General features: G+C 38.3%; 1 protein-coding gene across 1 annotated transcript in view; it reads right to left on the reverse strand.

The window, feature by feature from the left end:
* dmd (dystrophin) overlaps positions 1–20,405 on the reverse strand; it is a 151,115-nt gene that overhangs the window by 72,502 nt on the left and 58,208 nt on the right. The window contains exons 13-29 of the mRNA XM_088408917.1: positions 19,732–19,913; positions 18,644–18,794; positions 17,266–17,385; positions 14,085–14,186; positions 13,863–13,970; positions 12,552–12,731; positions 10,834–11,009; positions 10,707–10,742; positions 9,443–9,566; positions 8,866–8,944; positions 8,032–8,144; positions 6,092–6,220; positions 4,476–4,668; positions 3,482–3,627; positions 1,483–1,583; positions 1,268–1,379; positions 26–139 (exon numbers count right to left, since the gene is read on the reverse strand). Of these exons, the coding sequence (XP_088265043.1) occupies positions 26–139; positions 1,268–1,379; positions 1,483–1,583; positions 3,482–3,627; positions 4,476–4,668; positions 6,092–6,220; positions 8,032–8,144; positions 8,866–8,944; positions 9,443–9,566; positions 10,707–10,742; positions 10,834–11,009; positions 12,552–12,731; positions 13,863–13,970; positions 14,085–14,186; positions 17,266–17,385; positions 18,644–18,794; positions 19,732–19,913 (2,166 nt within the window). The remainder of the gene's footprint in view (positions 1–25; positions 140–1,267; positions 1,380–1,482; positions 1,584–3,481; positions 3,628–4,475; positions 4,669–6,091; positions 6,221–8,031; positions 8,145–8,865; positions 8,945–9,442; positions 9,567–10,706; positions 10,743–10,833; positions 11,010–12,551; positions 12,732–13,862; positions 13,971–14,084; positions 14,187–17,265; positions 17,386–18,643; positions 18,795–19,731; positions 19,914–20,405) is intronic.

Below are 20,405 nucleotides of genomic sequence, written 5' to 3' on the forward strand. Positions count from 1 at the left end.
AAAGGGCCGTTGGAATTCTGCTCACTGTGCATTGTTCCAGCTGTTTCTCCAGCGCTTCAGAGTCCCCGAGTGCCGGCCATTCCTCATTCAGGAAGACGTCCACGTCGGCCATCCACTTCTTTAATGTCTTTACATCATTCTGATGGAAAAGGCTTTGTTATGCCAATGCGAAAAGAGTGAAGTATCCATCATGAATGAATAACAACCAGATTAGCAAGCTGTACATTTATTCAACATGAGCCTAATGTCCAGCTACTAGTAAAGAATATATATATATATATATATATATATATATATATATATATATATATATATATATATATATATATATATATATATATATATATATATATATATATGTGTGTGTGTGTGTGTGTGTGTGTGTATGTGTGTGTGTGTGTGAAGAGAGGGAGAGAGAGAGAGAAACTGTACATTTATCAAGTTATTATTATTATTGTTGTTATTATTATTAGTGACTCATTTTACAACGTTATACGAATATCCATTGTCATTAGTGATAGAATTTTCCAGCAGGGGCTACTGGGCTGAAAAAAAAAAAAAAATCACAAGTGATACATCCATGAAAAATGATTGAGAACCATTTGTCTAGCACATCTCTAGTGGTGACAGTTACACATGGAACCAGTAGTATGCAGTTTTGCACTGACTTTAAAAAGTGTTTTTATTGTAATGTATAGAAATGTCATAAAGTTTGTAATACATTTTGTTACTAGTAAGATTATTTCAACGAATTCAGTTTCAATTGAACCGAGCCGATTTTGATTAAAATGTATACTAGTTGCTAGTGATAAGAGTTACACAAAAAAATTACAACTGAAAATTTTACATGTTTAGGAGAACTTGTGAGAGATTATTTTTTGAAAAATTTTGTCAAGACCACATGACAATCTCAATTCAATTCAAATGTCAAATTTTTCATCATAAAGGACAAATTGGGATCCTCTGTGAATTCCCTTTCCAATGGTACCTCATTAGTGAAGATTGATAGTTACTGAGGTGTAAAGGTTCAAAGGAAGGAAGGCACTTCCCCTTTTGGAGAAAATGTCCAAGTTCATCAAGCTATAGCTCCCAAACCTCTGAACCGATTCATTAAAATGTTTCGATTTAAATCTGTGCTATCACGATCAACAAATACATTCATGGCAAATTTGTAAGAATTTCACTTCTTGGTCATTCCAACGAAATGTATGAAAAAGCGAGTTTCAAATACATGACATGACTCATCGGGTGAGCGTTCTAATCTCACCTCAAACTGCATGAGCTTGGCCATGAGCTCTTTTATTGTCTTGATGTTATCTGTCAACATATTGCCGAGTCGTCGCCAGCGTGCCATGATATTGTCCATCTCGGTACGGTACCTAAAAAATATAAAAATGGTTTAGCCTGCTGCGTGTTTGACTTTCAATTTGGTGATAGAAACCATAGGAAAAGCCATTAAGGTTTCATCTAAGAAACTCTTACTTCTGGCAGATTTCGGGTGGAGCTTTCTGGAAGACCTGCTCCACAGCAGATGTCAAGTAGTCCACTTGCCCCTGGTGACTTGTCATTGCCATCTGGAGAGCCTGGAGAAGTCAGATGGCGGAGGAAGGAACATCATTTAAAAGAGTGCTTGTCAAAAAATGTATACGAGGCATGAAAGTAAATCCAGCATTTTCCTACAAAAACACTGTGAGAGATTCACCAGATACAATGAAAGCATGAAACATTGCTTAGTAATTCCTTAGTAATTGCTTAGTAATAATTCCTTTTTATTACATTGTCCTCAATGTTCAATTTGGAGTAGTTCCAAATTTTCCTATTTTACATTCCTGTGGAAAGTGATGGAAATTCATTCCTTTTGGAATCCTCGGTACAAATAAAGCTATGCGCATGTACTATATTGATATTTGTTATATCTTGTTGTAGTGTAGAGTGTTGACAACAGATATTGTGATCATTACCAGGGACTGTTTTGTTCCACTGGGAGTTGCTCATCCGCCTCTCGTAATTACAGCGTTGCAGACAAACACACCAAGCAAGACAAGCAAAGCAGCCAGCTTGCCGCATGTTAAGCAGACAGTTGGCTTCACCAATTTTCACACAGATTTTGGCTTACAGGAGACATATTATGCATATTACTTAACCAAGTCTGGATTTTGCTGCATACAAGATTCACTAGGTTGTTCAATTTCACACTTGACAGGAGAGCAGGCACCTCAGAGACTCAACTCAACAAGCCACCAAAATTCAATACTCCATAAAAGTCCCCTTTAAAGTTGAAAAGTGTGTATTTAGTTGTAGAGAAACGTTTTCAAAAATCAAAAAAATGCTGAGCAGCCGTTTTCACAGAACTGCTTTTGTGTTTGTCTATATTTATAAGCACAAATAATTCCAGTAATAAGCTTTTCCCCAAAGATATACATGTTAGGTTAATTTGCAATTATTTTTTTTTACAAAGCACACCTCGAGGAAAGAGACTATAAATACGATTCATTATTCATTAATATAGTCTAAGTATACCGAAAAGTTTATTATTTTTAACATGAACAAAAGAAAAAAGCAGTATAAATCAACTTTCCACCATTGTTGACTTTATTCCAATCGGCATAAGTGTGAAACGCACAGGACCGCCACTGGATCTATGTAACCACTAAAGTTGGGGGTAGACTTATAATAGCTTTTTTATAAAGTTCACCCAAATTGAAGTAAAAAATGGGCGGGTCGACTTGTAAACAAGGTCGACTTGTACTCTGAGAAATACAGCAAATTGATCTGGAACATGAACAGAGCACCAACAACTGAACTATTTCAAACTGAAGAAAAGGGTATGAAATTTAGACCAGATTTTTTTTTTTAATTACAATAATAATTAATGTGGTTTTGAAGAAAACATGTTATTGACAGTTTTTCAAACTTTTATAACTTCCACACAAACTTTAACAATGAGAGCGCCACTGTGCCCCCTAGTTCCATGAATGTGCAATTACAACTCACACCGCCAGAGTGATCTGCGCCGCACCCCCACTGACATCGCATCCTGGACCCGCCCCACTATTTGAGAGGGACTGGGTTAAATGAAGAGTAAATTGCCCTTAGTTCGTTATTTGTTTATATGTACTAAAGTCGGCCGGTAGTCATTAAGTAGAATAAAAATAATTTAAAAAAATAAAAAATGAAAAAAAATGGACGAATGGATAGTCAGGCATTCACGCTAATTCTGCTGTGTGCCCCCAAAATGTATAAACTGAAAATAGGGCATGCATGCAGACTAAAGGGCATATTTGCATAATATTTGGAAATGTGATCATACTTGTTGGAGAAATTTAATAAACGATACTGTACAGTGACATTCATAAGTACAAGACATTCATAAGACATAATTTTGGCTTTTTGATCCACAGAATCTTCCAGTATCCATTGAAATGTTTAAGGGTTAAGCAGTTGTAATTATTATTTGTAAACAAGAAATGTCTCACTGTACCTCCATGTCCTTCAGCCTCTGCTCCATAATATGATACTCGGTCACAGCTGTGGACGGAATAGCCAGTTTGGCCTCGCATTCCTGTAACCACGCTAACAGCGTGGCAACAGTGTCCTTATAACGAGCTGGAGGCAAGCTCTCCAAAACTGGATGAGCAAAAAAAGGAGAAAACAGTCAAAAAGCTGATGAGCCTCTCTGCTAGGTGCTAACTAAATGAAATGTAATCTTTCTCAGCTAAACGGGACATTCAAGTGCGCTTAGTCAGAAGCTCGAGGCCAAAGAACATGATATTTTAATGGACAGGGCAGTCTGCATTTGTTAGCAGGAATGCATATTTCTACCGCAAATGCTTCTTGGCTAAAAACAGTTCGAGATCCGAAAACACCGACTGGAACTCAGAAGAGTCATTAAACCTTTTCACTTTGTCGACAAAGTCGGCTCTTTCAGAAATATTTTGGATCCTGGGACGTGGTGGAAGGAGGTCATGCAAAAAGTGGAGCTATTTGAGGCATAATTTACATTTACGAGTCTGTCACCAGTCACACTTCCACAGATTCAAGGTAACGGTAAAATAATGCTAACACTGTATTGAACTAACGGTCGCAACCAGTTAGCGAGTTAGTATGTTGACAGTTGGTGAGCTAAATATTGAGCAGCCGTTTTCAAGGAAGCTAGCTAGCTACCTAGCATTGCTAACCAGTTCATTCGACGAGGGAAGTCGCTCTTGATAACAGCGGTTTTCCTGTTGTACGACAAATCTATACTATTTAGAAACGGGAGGTTCATATGGACAAATGTCTTTAGACAGTCTCATGCTTCCAACTTTACAGTAGGCACATTTCTGTTCATGATTGTGCTCTGAAAAGGATTTTTTGGGGATTAACTAGAATAAACCTATGACCTCACAAATGCTGATTCCTGGTTGAGTGGCCAGGCCTGCCAATACTCGTGTGCATATGAATGACATCCGTTTTCATTCGGACAAAAGTCTCACTTAGTTGTAGCTGCCTCTCTCTCTCCCTCAGATCCTCCAGAACCTTGTGGTAGTGTTCTTTGAACACATTGATGTCTGCATCCAGGAAAGCTGACGCGTCCTCCTCCCCATCTTTCTCCTCCTTCAGCTCTTTCAAGCGTTTGTCTAAGAGATCCACTTGTGGTTGTAGAGAGGCCAGACGGGCAACTTCCTCCTGCAAGATACAGAGACCATGTTTAGCCACTCAGGAAATATATTGCCTTTTCATTTCCCGAGTTCCACTCAGTTGGCTTTATGTTAAATCTATTTTTACAGAAATGTTTAAATAAAAGCCCCGATGCTAATAAGCAGGAAGCCAAGCAAGAAATTGGAGGGGGGAGGGGGGGGGGGGTTGTACTGAGAGGACCTTGAAAGAAAGAAAGAAAGAAAGAAAGAAAGAAAGAAAGAAAGAAAGAAAGAAAGAGGTTGTGGAAGGAAACAACTAACCACTAAAACACTTTATCTTATTAAAAAAAGAAACAAAACATATCGTACTCACAGAAAAGTACTGAGATACATAGATGCATGAAAAAGAAATGAAAAAGAAATCAATCAAGACAAATGGGAAAGAACGCAATCAATGTGAGTGGGACAGGATAGCTTGTTGGCTTCTTGGTTTGAACGTTGTCAAGACATGTCTGTGCTGGTTTTGTGTGGGTAGTCCCAAGTTCCTCCTACTCACCAAAAACATGCATGTTCTGTTAATTGAAGCCTTGGGTGCTTGTCTAGCATAGATGTGAAAAGTCTACACATCCCTTTTTTAATGCTAATCATTTCCACACCTTTTACAAGGTACTGACACTTATACGTACACCCTCCGATAATGGAATGTTTGGGTTGCATATTGGCAATGACCTCAACTCACTTCGCAACAAGCAGTAGTTTGGAATGTTGTGAAAAATCATTAAGCAAAGATTAATTAAACACAAATAAAGCATCACCACATGCAAACAGACAATAATCATGCTCACTGGCACATTATTTGTTCTCTGCAAAAAATAATTACAAAGGCTTCAATTTACTGAGTCACAGTCTACATTTGTGTGTTCATAACTATATTACACTACCCCTATTGGCAAAGTTATCCCACTAGAAGAAGTCACAAAGAAGAAAAACAATATGAATCGTTTACATTCTATTGACCTTTATTAGTACATTACATGTTTTTGAAGTAGGGATCGGAAAGTTAAGCCTTAGGAACCACATTTGCCTTTTTTTTTTTTTGCTCCTCTACATGGCACTCTTAGTTTGAAGATGCAGTGGAAATTTAATACAGTTCCCCGGCACAAGCAAACCAAGAGCACCATCTAAAGGGGTAAAAATATATATCCAGTATTACAAATGGCCCATGAGGCTTCATTTTCCCATGGCTTTTTTTAAGTATAACATTAGAGTGTTACTTTCTTTACGTAATAGACAAATCTCTCAGTGTGCATCGCAGTTCTGCGAGCATAATAATAATTTAGTTCCACGAATACATTTCACGCAGCACTGTGACTGTCAAACGGACCAATCAGATACGCATGGAATGCATTTTAGTGCCAGTGTGTGACATTGGTGATTTCGGGGGAAGGGGAATCACTTTAGTCCTGACTCACTCTGCATCGGTCCAGTTGCACCTTGAGCGTCTCGGGTTCCGGTGATGGAGGCAATTGAACCTTCAGCCAGTTCTCACTGACTTCCACGGCCTGCACACACTGCTCGTACAAGCTGTAGAATGCGAGCACCTGTACACACACACACACACACACACGCACAGGACACAACTTCAAATAAGGAAGCCTCACTTTAATTCTCAAGGGACAAGAAAAAGCCTGGCTCCATCTGTCTTGGCTCACAAACTATTTCCATCATATGTCAGCGGGTATGAACTCATTCTCCACCTGCATTGGCCTCAGATTGAATCCCGTCACACCAGACCTCATCAAAATCAGGCCTATGCAGTGTGAAAGGCTTGGTTAGACACACTCACATTGAGAGAAGCAGCTATTGATCAAACGCATTTTACTTTTTTAGCAAGATACGGAGACACAGCTTGTACTTGAAAGGTTATCTCCAGGTTCCGTACTTACGGCAATGTTTTGGATCAACGATATAGTTAGAGCTCCAAGTGCTTCAGAGATTTTTTTTTTTTTTTTACACAACCAGGTGCATTCGAGGAATATGAGCCAAGAGAAAAGGCTTGTGTTGCTTTGACAGTGAGATCCTCAGAGCGTGGCTAGTGGTGCAAGCTCCTTGGTATGAGAAATAATCACTGAATTAAATGCCTAAACAGTGCATCCTGTTACGCTTTCTCAAAGTATGTGTGTGTACTTTAATCAAATCCATCAATTTTTATGCAAATCAAGGGGTGGACATTTTGACAATTACTGTCGACTGAATGCTGTGTTTAGACTAACATATTACTGCAAATCAGATTGTGGGGTAAGCGGCTTGATGACAGAGTTCCGAGTTCAATTCGGGCTCGCTCTGGCTCTCGCTCTGCGTGGGTTCTCCCCGGCTCCCTCCCACACTCCAAAAACATCCATGGCAGGTGTATTGGAAAATGGTTCTTAGGTGTGATTGGGTGCGCAAATGGTAGTTTGTATCTGTGTGCTCTGCAATTGGCTGGCAACCAGTTCATTGTGTCCCCCGCCTACTGCCCAAAGCCAGCTGGGATAGGCACTAGCAAGCTTGTGACCCTAGTAAGGATGAGCGGCTAAAAAAAAAAATGGATGAATGGATGGAGGTTTTGGGGTTGATTTCCCTTTTAATAGCAAGCAGAGACTGTACTAACATTGAAGTCTGTGTTACAGCTTTTTATTTTTCCTAGTTTTTTCAAGCACACCGTTCAGGTTCAAAATGCATAATGTCAAGACTTGCTGACAGTAAAACTAAATGTAATGTACATTTTGTAAAACCTCTGCCTTAGTTTTAAAGAAAACTTGAGCCTACTATAGTACGGCACTTTAATGTTGGTCATTTTGGTGGGTTGGAAAATTGAATTACTAGCTCTTCAGGTCAATATTTCAGGAGATGATGTGCGTTTTATTTTTTTTTAAATACAACCGCTTGGTTTGGTTTTGTAAAAATAATAATAAAATGGTAAAAAATGTTGGAGATAATATCTATCCATCCAGTATCTGTAGCCGCTTATGCTCACTCGGGTTGCTGGCTTGATGCCGGTGGGGGACACAATGGACTCTCACTCAGTGACAAACAACCAGTAAGGCACCCACTCACATCTAAGAGCAATTTAGAGTGCCGAATACACCAGCCTTGAATGTTTTTGGTTGGAAGACAATAAACATAGGAAAATATGGATACCTCGGTATATAAAAATATTTTCCATTGTACTGACACATAATAAAGTAGGTGAGTCATGATCGGGAAAAATAATGTTTGACCTTTGACGATTTATAACGGAGTTGCCATTTCTTGGATGTGAAGTCGGAAAAAAATGAATTGGTGTGGCACCGATAAAAGAACTAGTTGGTACTTACGCTGCCTAAAATCTCTTGGGTCAGAAATAAACCCCACTGTATGTGAGTGTGTATACCTTTGTCTGGTAGGCCAGCCAAACCAGTCTGTCTGCCAAAAGAGCACAAAAGCCGACCCAGCGCTGGTTCAGCTGCTCGGCTGCCTGAGCAATGTCCTCAGCCCGAGTTCCCTCTGGATGGATTGGAGGGGCAGTTTATAGAAAATTAAAAAAAAAAAAAAGGCAGAAAAACACATGGGAGGTTTTTTCACTGACAACACAGACACTGTTTGTATCCCTTATGCTAATACACAGTATTGATTCATTCCAAAAACTTGGGGCTCTAATTTGGTAGCTCTTGGAGGACACCACTGATCTTCCACCAGCTGATAGAAGCCCTGGAAGGCATTCAACCAATATGCATTTTTAGCAAGATAGCACCTACTAAAGTCACTGAATATACTGTAACGTTTCTTCTGATGATATTGACTCATAATGGCAACATTCATGTCATGACCCATGATTGAGTCAAATCTTGAAAGGAGAGACACATTGTACTTGTACAGCTGAAATGCTGCATAGCTGGAGGAAGATTATGTTTTTGTTGGCTGAAGGTTAGCTTGTTGGCGGGAATAAAAGACAGAAATGCGAACGTAAAAGTTAAATGACTCTGAAATTTTTCTTTTCATACAGCCCCAACAAGGACGGTGAAGAGCATAGATCAGACTCAGAGTGTTTCTATGGCGACAAGGAGAGAAGGGTGGGACAGGTGGAAACGTTGCCATGGGGACAGACAGAGTGCCCGTTGAATAGGTGTGAATGCATGCGAATGCTTGTTTTTGGATGTGTGTGTTTGTGTGTGTGTGTGTGTGTGTGTGTGTGTGTGCGTGCACGCACGCGTGTTTATGCACATACCCTGCTCAACAAGGGTCTGTGCTGTGCGTGTCGCTTCTTGAAGTTTCCTGTACTTGTCCGGACGTTCCCGTTCTATCAGCTACAACAAAGAATAAATAAGGAGAAACAAAGACTTTTGATTTATAGCAAAAGACATTTGGACATTTTCCGTTTTATACAGCGTATCAGCAATACAATATTAGACAATTTAAAAAAAAAACGAATTTGGCTTGGGCAAAGCGAAAGAGTACAGTATTCATGACTTATGACTTGACTTGAAATAAATGACAAAATGTCATTTGTAAGTCCAATTTGCCACTGTTTAACTATAGCTGACTGTCAGTTCTTTGAATCTCAACTGATAAAAAGATGGAATGTTATATTAAGGTTATTAGAACCTTAAAATACCGTTCAAAAGGCAGAAAGAGTTCAGATAAATTATTTTGTCTTTCGACACATAACCTATATATTAATTTTTGTTCCGCTTAAAATGGTCTACTGCATATATCTGCTGTACAACAAATACCCATATGACCATTTATTGTATATTTACATCCTTTTTTTGTTTGTTTTTTTTTCAGTGCACACACAGTTTTACCTGAACTTTGTCATACAGGTCTTGAATGCTTCCATCTTTCCGGGACACAGAGAACTCCGGACTCTGCAGGATTGCCTCCCCTCGAGTCATGTAGCTGTGGACCTCTGTGAAGTCCACATCAAATCTGAGGGATGAACAAAAGACATAACATTGTGCTCATTTTATAACAGTCCAAATACAGCTCATGCCAAATGTTTGGGTACACCTTCCCATTCAATGTGTTTTCTTTATTTTCATGAGTATTTACATTTTAGATTCTCACCGATGTCATGTGAATTATGAATGAACACATCTAGAAGTATGTACTTTAAAAAAAAAATGAAATAGCTGAAACATGTTTTAAAATTCTAGTTTAATTAAACTAGCCAACGTTTGATCATATTACTGCTTTGCATGCTCTTGTTTGCAAAAACATGAGCTTCATGAGGCAGTCTCCTAAAATGTTTTTCACTTCAGCCATGCCTTATCAGATTTAAATAGTGCAATTTGTTGATTTATTAATGGGGTTGGGATCATCATTTGTGTTGTGAAAGTCATGCAGACAGCCCTATTAGACAACTGTTAAATTCCATCATGTGGACAATATTACCATTAAAGCTCACCAAAGGAAATAAGCACCCATTATAACTTTAAGAAATTGAATATGTGGGAATGTGTGTCCAAACCTTTGGCCAAACTATTCTCAAGTTTTTACTGCACAACATTCAAAACGGATGTCCACATTACGGTAAAATCTTACGTTCAAAATCAAACTGAGCTGTTCTTAACAATGTTTGTCCTTCAATTCAAAGTTTCCAGTAAATTTTTAAACAAGGTGCATATTTTACATTTGAATAATAATCTTATGATACGCCAAACAAAACTCAAAGTAATATGTATGTTTTATTGAGATAATGATGATTACATTAATGTGAGTGTAAGTGTGCCTGTTTAGTTGAACTCAACGGTATATCAAGTTTAATTGAACATTCTGCCATTTAAACATCAAGGCATAGGTAGATGATGAATAGATTCTTTGTTGTAAAAAAAAAAAAGAATGCATGTCTAACTAATTACATTATTTTTACTTATGTCATTACTGGTTGTTTATATCAGTTATTAATTTTTTTTTTTTTTGAACGCTGGAACCGGGAGAGATGATTTATTTTTCGTCTAAAAGTTGCTACAATAGTAAGGTTGTCTGCTAGTAATACACCTTCAATGCATGATTGCTTTTATTACAGTTACATGAGCTAATCACTAATCATCTCCTGTCAGCACCTACCTGCTAAGGTATGTAAGCAGAAACGGATGCATGCAACTGAACAATGCACAAAGGTTAGCGCACATTTATCAAATGTGACGAAATGGACAGATATTAATGGAGCAAAGTTCATGTGAAGCGCGCTAACCTTTTCCTGAGTTCAGAATCTACGACCACCTGCCTCTTCTTCTGCGGTGGCGATTCTCGGGCTTGGCGTAATGCCGATACGCTCTCCCTCGTTGTCATCTTGGTAACAGTGGTCGTGAGCGAATGGGTGAGCTCAGGCTCGGGGGCCGCCGCGGCGACGGCCGATGAGCGCTGAACCTGCGCGTTTCCAATGAGAGATAAAGAGGGTCTGTGACATTCAAGCTTTTTACGGGATAAAACAGCTGCTATTCAGCAAAGTCGTTGGAAGGTCACGGATACTTATCAGCCAACCTCTGTGATTGTTTGCAACAGAACAGTTGAAACAACATTCAAATTACACAAACATGCACTTGTGTAAATTATAGTTGTCCTTGGACAAAATGTAACTGCAGCTGTATGAAACAAAGTATTAAAATAAGAAATGTCTCTTGAAGACCACCTTAAACTCCTTGACATTGGAAATTACTTTGGAATTCTTGGAATTAGTTTGTTGACTGGTCCTCACGGTAATTGCTAAAATGTTTTTCTTCATCACAGACATTTCAAGATGTACTTATCCCTCTAAGCGGCATTTCTTAACATACCCATTTACTAAAACAGGTAGAGTCATCTGGACCTGGTGTGTCCAAACTGTGGCCCAGGGGTCATTTGCGGCCCATTTTTTCACTGGCTTGCGACATATCCTAAAAATAAAACTTTCTTCTATTAGGTCTGTTTTACAGTATATCATGCACAGCTTTTCTAAATGTATACAGATGCAAATTTACAAAAGAATTTACAAGAAAACAAGTATTATGTCTCCTCTAAGTATTGTGCTGATTAATGATTACTTAGAAGCAAAAATTGATTCTTCCGATTTCTGCTCTGTGTCAAGGCTCAAATTGTGAAAATATGATGAATGATTCCCAAGTCCCTGCCTAAAAAACGGCCAGCTTACAACAAATTGCTCCTGTTTTGGTTCTGAAGGTAGGGATGGGATTCAGATTCTGTTAAGAGCATGACCCGATATTTACTGCTGTGTTACAAGGTAACCACTTCCAAATCTTGTAAAATCCTAAACTTTTACAGAAATCTGTTCAGGTGAAAGTTTTTCAAGAAAAAAAAAACATGAATAAATAAACATCGGGTAATTTCCCGATTGATTGATTGGGTGATTTTTCTGGTTATGATATATTAAAGTAAAAACATATTGAAAGCGGTCCAAGCGTTTTGGGATTTTTCTGTATGTGGCCCTCGGAGGAAAAAATGGACACCCCTGATCTACATTATCAAGCTAATTGTCAAGTCTTCTATTTCTTTTATTCTCTCACCAATATTTTATGTCATTCTTTTCTATGTTATGCAATTGGCGTACAAGTACGCCTGGGGATAAGTGAAGGTACTTCATGGGGTACGTGAGATTTTAACGGGGTGTATCTGTATGTATCTGCAAATGTCATTGAATGCTTCTCATGCCAAGGCAGCAAAGGAATTGTTTTCTTTTCAATTTAGAAGCAAATTAACTAGAACATGACACACCTTACTACTTATTCCTTTAGCCAGACATGGATGGCATAGAACTTTTTTAAGCCAACTAGGTTGAAAAAAAATAATTAACAGGGGTGACTGTATATCATTGAATACTAACGCATTAAAAAAGAAGTTGAGAACCACTACCGTAGCCTTTCAGAATGCCTTAGCAAGTTCTACATTGCGTAGGTGTTATTATTTCTGTTGTACCTGGGCGCTGATGAGATCCAGACTTTGAACCAGTCGATCCCACCGCTGAGCAAAATTATCCAGCCGAGCCTCGACTTTACTAGCCACCTCCTTGTTCTTGACGCTGGACAGCAGGTCCTGACTCATGGCGTACAGCTTGTCCATGGTGGGCCGCTTCACATCCAGTTCTGTCTTTACAATCTGATGGGGTACAAACAAAATAAATGATCGCACCCTTTTACTGTGATGCATCAAAGAACATACACTTAATGAGGGCGTGACCTTTCTTGTGCCGCAACAGAATAGATCTGTCGCATACTGAACATGTATGTTTTTTTTCTTTTATTCATGGCAGCGTTTTTCAATAATTAAATTACCAAGTACACCTAATATTACTGTAAGCCACTGTAACAATATGGAGTTTGATCAAACACTGTGCTTCATTCAAATCTGAATGCAGCCATAATGGCAATAATATAATTGCTATGATATCATAAATTGACAGTATTAGAAGAAGGGAACCACATCAAGTGACTTGAAAAGAACATACTTTTTTTTTCCAATTCAACTTGAGCATTTCACCTAAAATAAAACCGACAACTTTATTTAGGGCAGCCATTACCAAGTGGTTGAAATTTCCTGCATTAACAGGAATTTTGCACTTTCGACTTATTTTGTGATTTTTTTATGGTCATAATTTAAAAACAAAATGACAGTGAAAAACCTGACTCAGAAATTTTCTCTGTCACTCCTTTTATGATGTACAAAAATATAGTATTTTTAACATCATACATTTTTTTTAAACAATATTGTGAGTTTTATACAGCATTGTGAGATTTTATTTAATTTATTTTGTGATTATTATTCTATCATGAGGTTCAAATTGTGAGAATATCATATTGCGAAATTTGGATACGGTTACCTCCCGAACGGAAATTGAGGAAAATATCAAATGCATTTAAAAATGCTTTAGATATACTGTAATGTATATGATACAATATGCATACACAAATCACAAATTAAATACATGCATTTGCTACGAAAAACGTTTGAAAAGACAGTTCTAAAAAATTAAAAGCAAATGTGTTTTACTTAAATGTTAAACTTAACTGAGCTCTACTTAACAAATGTGCAGCACAGTACTACGATGTTAATTCAAACATGAATAACATATTATGGCGTAACAGTCCCCCCCCCCCCCCCCCCCCCCCCACACACACACACACACACACACACACAACTAGAGGGAGCATCTTACACACTTTGCAAATCGCTGTTGGTCAAGCTTGAAGTTCAATGTAAACCCAAGGTTCAGGATTGCGTTTGACTCACAGTAAGTTGGCGGAGGCAGGCCATTGTGGCGGCGTGGTCTTTGACACTGGGGGTCTTGATGGAGCGAACAAATTCCTCCTTCTGAGTCAGCCATGAGTCAAATAAAGACTATTGATAAGGAAAAAAGGAAAACAACAAAAGGCAGCGGTTTGATGCTCACTGTAATATTACGCAGAAAAGAAACACAATATCCTGACCACAAATTAAACACAGAGACAGTACTTGTTCAGTTGTGAAGTGTTGCCATTTCAATAAAATCTCTTGCAGCAGAATCCAGCGTTCTTCTGTCCATCGACAGATGGCTGCCCAGCGGTCACCTAGCACCTGCATGCGCATACACACAGACACATCGGCTCTTAAATTAGCTCACCTGAGAGACTACAACATTCTAGTATTCCATCAGGGTGCCCTAAAGGCTCATAATGTAGTTAAACTTTGTCACGTGCCAGTTTCATTCTTACAGAGGCCTAATTAGGAGGGTAACTGCTCTCCAGGAGGGACAAAAGGGAGCATGATCTTGTGTGTGTTGCCATTTCAAATACATTTTTTTTTCATTCATATGATATAGATTTACTTAGAAAAAAAAAACTGTCTTGAGAAGAAAGGATTTTTCCATTTTGAGTGGCGGGATCCTTCTCATAAAGAGTTATCCCTGCACTGAACAGAATCACATCAACAATATTCCAAGCCAAGAGCAATCGGTGCTAGGATAAAGCAGAGATGTCAAACTCATTTTGTGGAGGCCTACATTGTGGTTCTGATTTCGTTCAGAGGGCTAAGAATAGCAGCTAGCTTCAGAGGCCTGGGAATTGAAAAAAAAAAAGGACATGACCGCCTCATAATAAGTATACATAGTAAATTGGTGACTAAAAAAACTTTGTATACTGGTGAAAATTGATTACATATTTTTTTAAAAATACTTGCAATATTGCAATGTCTTTAAAAATGACGACAATTTGCAATGGCGGCTCGGTGGTAGAGCGGATAGCACGTCTGCTTGTTAAAAGCTTTCTTTTTCTTCAAAAATGTAAGCTCTTCTGTCCTTTCACTGGCCCTTTTCTTTTTACCTTTCCAAAGACATCCTACACATTTTGCTAATGTGTGTGTGAAATTTTGGCTCCCGCTTTCAGCTGGGATAGGCACCAGCAGACACGCGCGAACCAAATGAGGATACGTGGCAACAGATAGATGGATGGATACCAACGTGGTCACAATTTGTCTTTGCAGGCCACTTGGATGAATATGGTGGACCAGCTCATGATCATGCCTGAAGTTTGACACTTGTGACAGACACTATCACAAAGCATGACATGAACTAACAATTGTGATATATAGCACCAGTTTATAATGTAATTGGGATTGGGAAATGAAAATCCAGGAAGTCCTTGCAGTGTTGTTCCGACTAATAATTTGCTTGCTTGCTTGACAATTCTGTTTCTAGCTCCTTCTTTTTTTGCCATAATTGGGCTCACATTGTGGCAAGAATGACAGAAGAAGGAGGAGGGGGTAAAAAATTCAAAGTGTTGACAACCTGCCGTCACGCTCATCTCTCTCGCTGGGACTCCCCTGAGTCTCTGTGGAGGTTGCAGTTTCTGAAAAGTGGGTTTCTCTAATCGTTGGTATTTTGGAAAAGCAGGTCAAGTATGCTCTTTTCAACAGATGAATTCTTTTTTATACTTGATTAGTAGTTCTACATCAAGTAGAATAATAACAAAAATTTTTAAAAAAACCCACCAAAACATTGTCAAATGTGTCACACGACCTAGTACAAAAAGAATATCTATCTATCTATCTATCTATCTATCTATCTATCTATCTATCTATCTATCTATCTATCTATCTATCTATCTATCTATCTATCTATACAAAATGTCAATGTAATGTAATGTAATGTAATGTAACTTAATCCACCTGGAGACTGTGTTGGCTATTTACAGAGGGTATATATATATATATATATATATATATATATATATATATATATATATATATATATATATATATATATATATGTTCTTTTGGCATTTGTGTTTTGTTGAGGACCAGTATAGTTCATTTTATTTTAATATTCAATATTTCGTCAATATAATGTTTTGAAATGTCATGTAATAAATGTCTAATGCAGAAAGTAATATTGTAATAGTATTATAGAATTATATTGTCACTAACCTCTACTATATTTGGAAGCAATCAACTTGCCAAGCATTGCTTTTGAAAATCGCTCATCAATATACTGAAAAGGTGCGTGATTGCATTGTTTTACATGAAAAAAACAAACAAACAGAAAAACAGGTTTGTGCAGTACGGAGAAGTAATCAGATATGAGTTACTTTTCTCATGTTACCATTAGATAATTTTATGTGCAACATTTGTATTCATCATCATCTATCGTGGGTAACTTGACAATACAGACATACATTTCTACTCAATGTTGTACAACCAAGGACATACTAAATTGTCCTTCGGTGTTAGAAAACCTACCGGTATGACAGCTGATCTGGAGCAGAGGCACACACTTGCGCTTTTTGACCAAACCGCCGATGTAAATGAGTTTGAGTGATAGTTTGTGGGTGATATTTTAGGTAAATCCGTTTTTAAAGTTAAGCATTTTAGTTCATCTTCTTCAATTTTATCCACTGCAAGACTCGTGGTGTTGAGAAGAAATACACTCAATATCAGATTTTTGCATCTGATCAAAGTAGCGGCCTGCATCTTTGCCCTTTCGGCTCTCCAATACCACGTGGCACTTTCTTCGTCTGATGAAACAGTCGAAGTTGAATGTTGGTGTGTAGGACATTCCGTTTTTAAACCCACATTGGTTGTGATGCTCTCAAACATGCCCTCCTTAAAACATAATCGAAATTTCATATCTGATGATGCTTTTTAGTTGAAAAGCCATTTTGCACAGTGGTTTTTCAACTGACCCGTAAGTCAAGCTGTAAAAAAAAATAAAATAAAAAAAATACATCACACACAAACACACACAAGGCCATGAATGCCAGAAACTATGAGGCTGAGATTTAAGAACCAAATCATATTCCCCAAAAAACACCAGGAGCAGGGGAAAGCTGCAGAAGTCAACTTGTATTTGCATTTTTCCTTTCCTCTTCTTCTAATCCATTTAGCTGGCTTATGCTCCATTCGGCAATAAAGTGCTCTGCAGGTGGTAGCACAACAAAAGCTCCACTTGAAACAAAGAACCAGCACATAATATAAGTGTGTGATTATATGCAGCATCTCTGGCACGTGTTCTGGTTCTCAATAGTTTTATGTGATTGAATTATTTAACACACTGGCATGAATTTTGTGTCAGGAACAGATCTGTTCCAAATAGTTCTAGCATTAGCTTTGACAATCTGGCCAATTGTCAAGTCTGTATTAGAGAATTGGTGCTCCAACTTGCCTGAAGTTTACTTTCCAAGGCAGCAGTGGCCCTGTCCCCGCTGGTCTCGTCCACCACCACCACCATGTGGGTAAGTGAGTTGACCCGTACTTGTTCCTGTTCCAGATCCTCCTGCAAAAGCTGCAGAAAACAGGTGCCATTGAGTTTTTCATCTTTTTTGACATTTCATTAAAGTTAAAGACAATGTATTTCCTTTACAACATTTAGTGAGCAAACATCCATATTGTAACAGTTGAAAAATTTTAACATTCCTTTCATGAAGCTCCGATATAGAGGTAATAATTACAGGCAAAAATGTTTTTCTCCGCTTTCTGCTGTGTGTCAAGGTCAAAATTGTGAACATATCACATAAATTATTCAAGTAACTGCTCAGCATACCAATGACAGATTGCTTATGTTTTGGTTCTGGATATGCTGTTGCAGGGGCAGGGTCAAGTAGATTACAGGGCCTGATATTTTCTGGTGGATTACAGGGTCGGCGACCACGCCCAAACCTTGTAAAACCTTTAATGGTTTGCCCAATAAAAAGGCTGTTAAGGTTACCTAATTATATGATTTTGATGTGCTTGATAAAGTAAAATAAAATTAATTAATTAATTAATTAAAGTGGCCTTTGTCACCTTGGATTTTTCTAAATGAAGACCTCGATGGAAAAAGCTTTTACATCCTTTCATTACAACAATAATGTAAACAAATCTCTGGCGTTCAACTTTTCATGTTTCATGACACAAGGATATATAAAAATGTAGACTTCTTAAGCACTGAATTTAGACATTATATACAATGTAATATTTCACAAACCATAAGATGTGCTTACATTTTCTCAATAATTGTGTCTTGTGAGCCTGTGTGCTCTATAGAGATAAAAAAAAATGGACTGGTTCATTGATACCGCACTTTATGATCGGATGAGCCTTATAGTCTGAAAAATACAGCAAACAACGTAAATATAGATTAGGGCTATACCCAATGATCAATTAATCTATTGAATATTGTGTCAATTAATTGATGATTTAGATATATAAAAAAAAAAGCATTTCCTCCTCTTCATTCCAAAATATGACATCATGAAGAAATTAGAACTTAGAAAACAAAATCATTTAAATTCCGTGAATATTTGGCTCCGCAACATGTTGGAAAACAGGCAAATCAGCTGTTTTCCTAAGTAAAAGCAAGTGTTTTGTTTTGATTCAATACAAGTATATTAAGTCTGCTTTTGGAAAGGATGACAGGCATTTTAAAAAACCCTGAGAATTTAAAGACGGTATCCAAATGATTAATGGATTATCAAAAATCATTGACTAATTAATTCATGAATTTGTTTAATTAATTGATTAACATATGTAAATGTATAATACTATATAATGCAGGTTGCCACCTTATGCTCTTCCACTTGGTGCTTGATGTCCTCCAAGTCAGGACCAAGTGGCTGAGCTTCCATCTTTTTGACCCGCGCCTCAGTTGCGTCCAGCCAGTCTGTGAGTTGCTGCAGCTGCTTGTGCTGTAGGTCCATGAGGACCTGATGGAGTCTGGTGAATGGGGCAAGTTTAGGCCACTGATCAGCGATCAAAAGTTTTCACACTCTTTAAACAGGTAGAAGTACAGATATTTCTGTAGAAAAGTAGAAGCAATGTTTCAACCCATTACCTTGAAGATTGGTAAAAATGTAAAGACTTTCGGAAGTGTGCTTAAAAGACAAAAGAAAAAGGCAATTTGTGATTGAAACGCTTCAAATTTGCTCTGTAGCCAGCTTCGGGCGTTAGCAATGCAGTCAACTATGAAGGAAAAATAAAGCAACTTAGCAAACTGTGGGATACAGGATGTGGTCTTGCTACTTCAAAGAATTTTTGGGCCTAACAAGCACAGGCAAGTTTTTGCTGAAGATCACCAATTGTTTAATCATTTTCAATCCTGCTTTTTATCCCTACGGAAAGTAACGTCCTTAAGTCTGTTTTAAAATGTTTTTAAAAATGTTATCTTGTGAATGATAAGTTTGTTATTTAGGAAAAACAATTGGAAATTGTGTATCATTTAAAAATGTGAAAAGATTGCTGTACCAATTGTACCAATTGCTGTACATCAGCGGTCCTCAACCCCGGGTCAGCGGACCGGTCCGTGGATCAACTGATACCGGGCTGCACGGGCTGCACCCGAAATAATGTTTTGGAAATGATTTAGTTTAACAGTTCATACGTTTGTGCTTGATCTTTGTTTTTTTGGAGCCGCTTCTGGCCGCTGTTGATATTACATACATAGTGAGTAGGATGATGTGGTTTTTAGAGCAGCCAGCAGCAGCAGCCCCCCCCCCCCCCCCCCACCCCCATTCGCAACATAAATCTAAAGCGTTGGTGTGATCCGTGGCGATAAAAAGGTTGGGGGCCGCTGCTGTAAATATCATCAAAAAGACGACTAAGGAGGGTTGAAGGTGTGCTCCAATTATATATGTGTGTTTGTGCACTTGAGCACCTGCTTTGTCTTTCCATGCTGGCCACCCTGAGGTGTTCCCATCGAGAGTTCAGCAGGTTCATTTGCTCCCTCACTTCAGTGTCCTCCTCCTCGCTCAAGTTCCCCTCGGCCAGTAAGGCGGCGCCGGCCCGGAGGACACGCCCGACGCTACCCTGGTGCGCGGTGAGCTCCACCATGTAGCCCTGTGATGAGGATAGGCGACAAAACACTTCAGCGTTCCAAAAAGGTTCTGCTCGTAAGAGCTAATTAACTGATAGCGGTGCTCCAACTCCACACTAAATGACCTGACTCCATTTGTTTTAAGTGCTCTCATGATACGTTCACCCACCCTTGTTTCATTTTCAAGCGCTTAACTTGTACCGTATATGATCTTCAGAGCTTAACAGTCAGAGTTCATTGAATCTGGAGGGCTTGGTGTTTCAAAGTGTTTATGAAATGAAATTTAACAGCTAACCATTGTCAATTGTAATTATGGTAGCTGAGAAAGCTTTGTACCTTCATAAGGACAATCAAAATAAGCAGTTTCTCACAGATGTTTGTCGTGAAAATGTGGGACTTTGTAAACCCATGCACACGCTAAATGGAGAATCAAGCGTCTTCCCAAATGGTTTTTGAATGAGTTGATTGCAAATGGAAGTTCACGCAAACAGTCTACATGTGTTTTGTGGACCTGG

This window comes from Hippichthys cyanospilos, chromosome 2 (genome assembly GCF_059441005.1).
Source record: "Hippichthys cyanospilos isolate Australia breed blue-spotted pipefish chromosome 2, RoL_Hcya_1.0, whole genome shotgun sequence".
Taxonomy (NCBI): domain Eukaryota; kingdom Metazoa; phylum Chordata; class Actinopteri; order Syngnathiformes; family Syngnathidae; genus Hippichthys; species Hippichthys cyanospilos.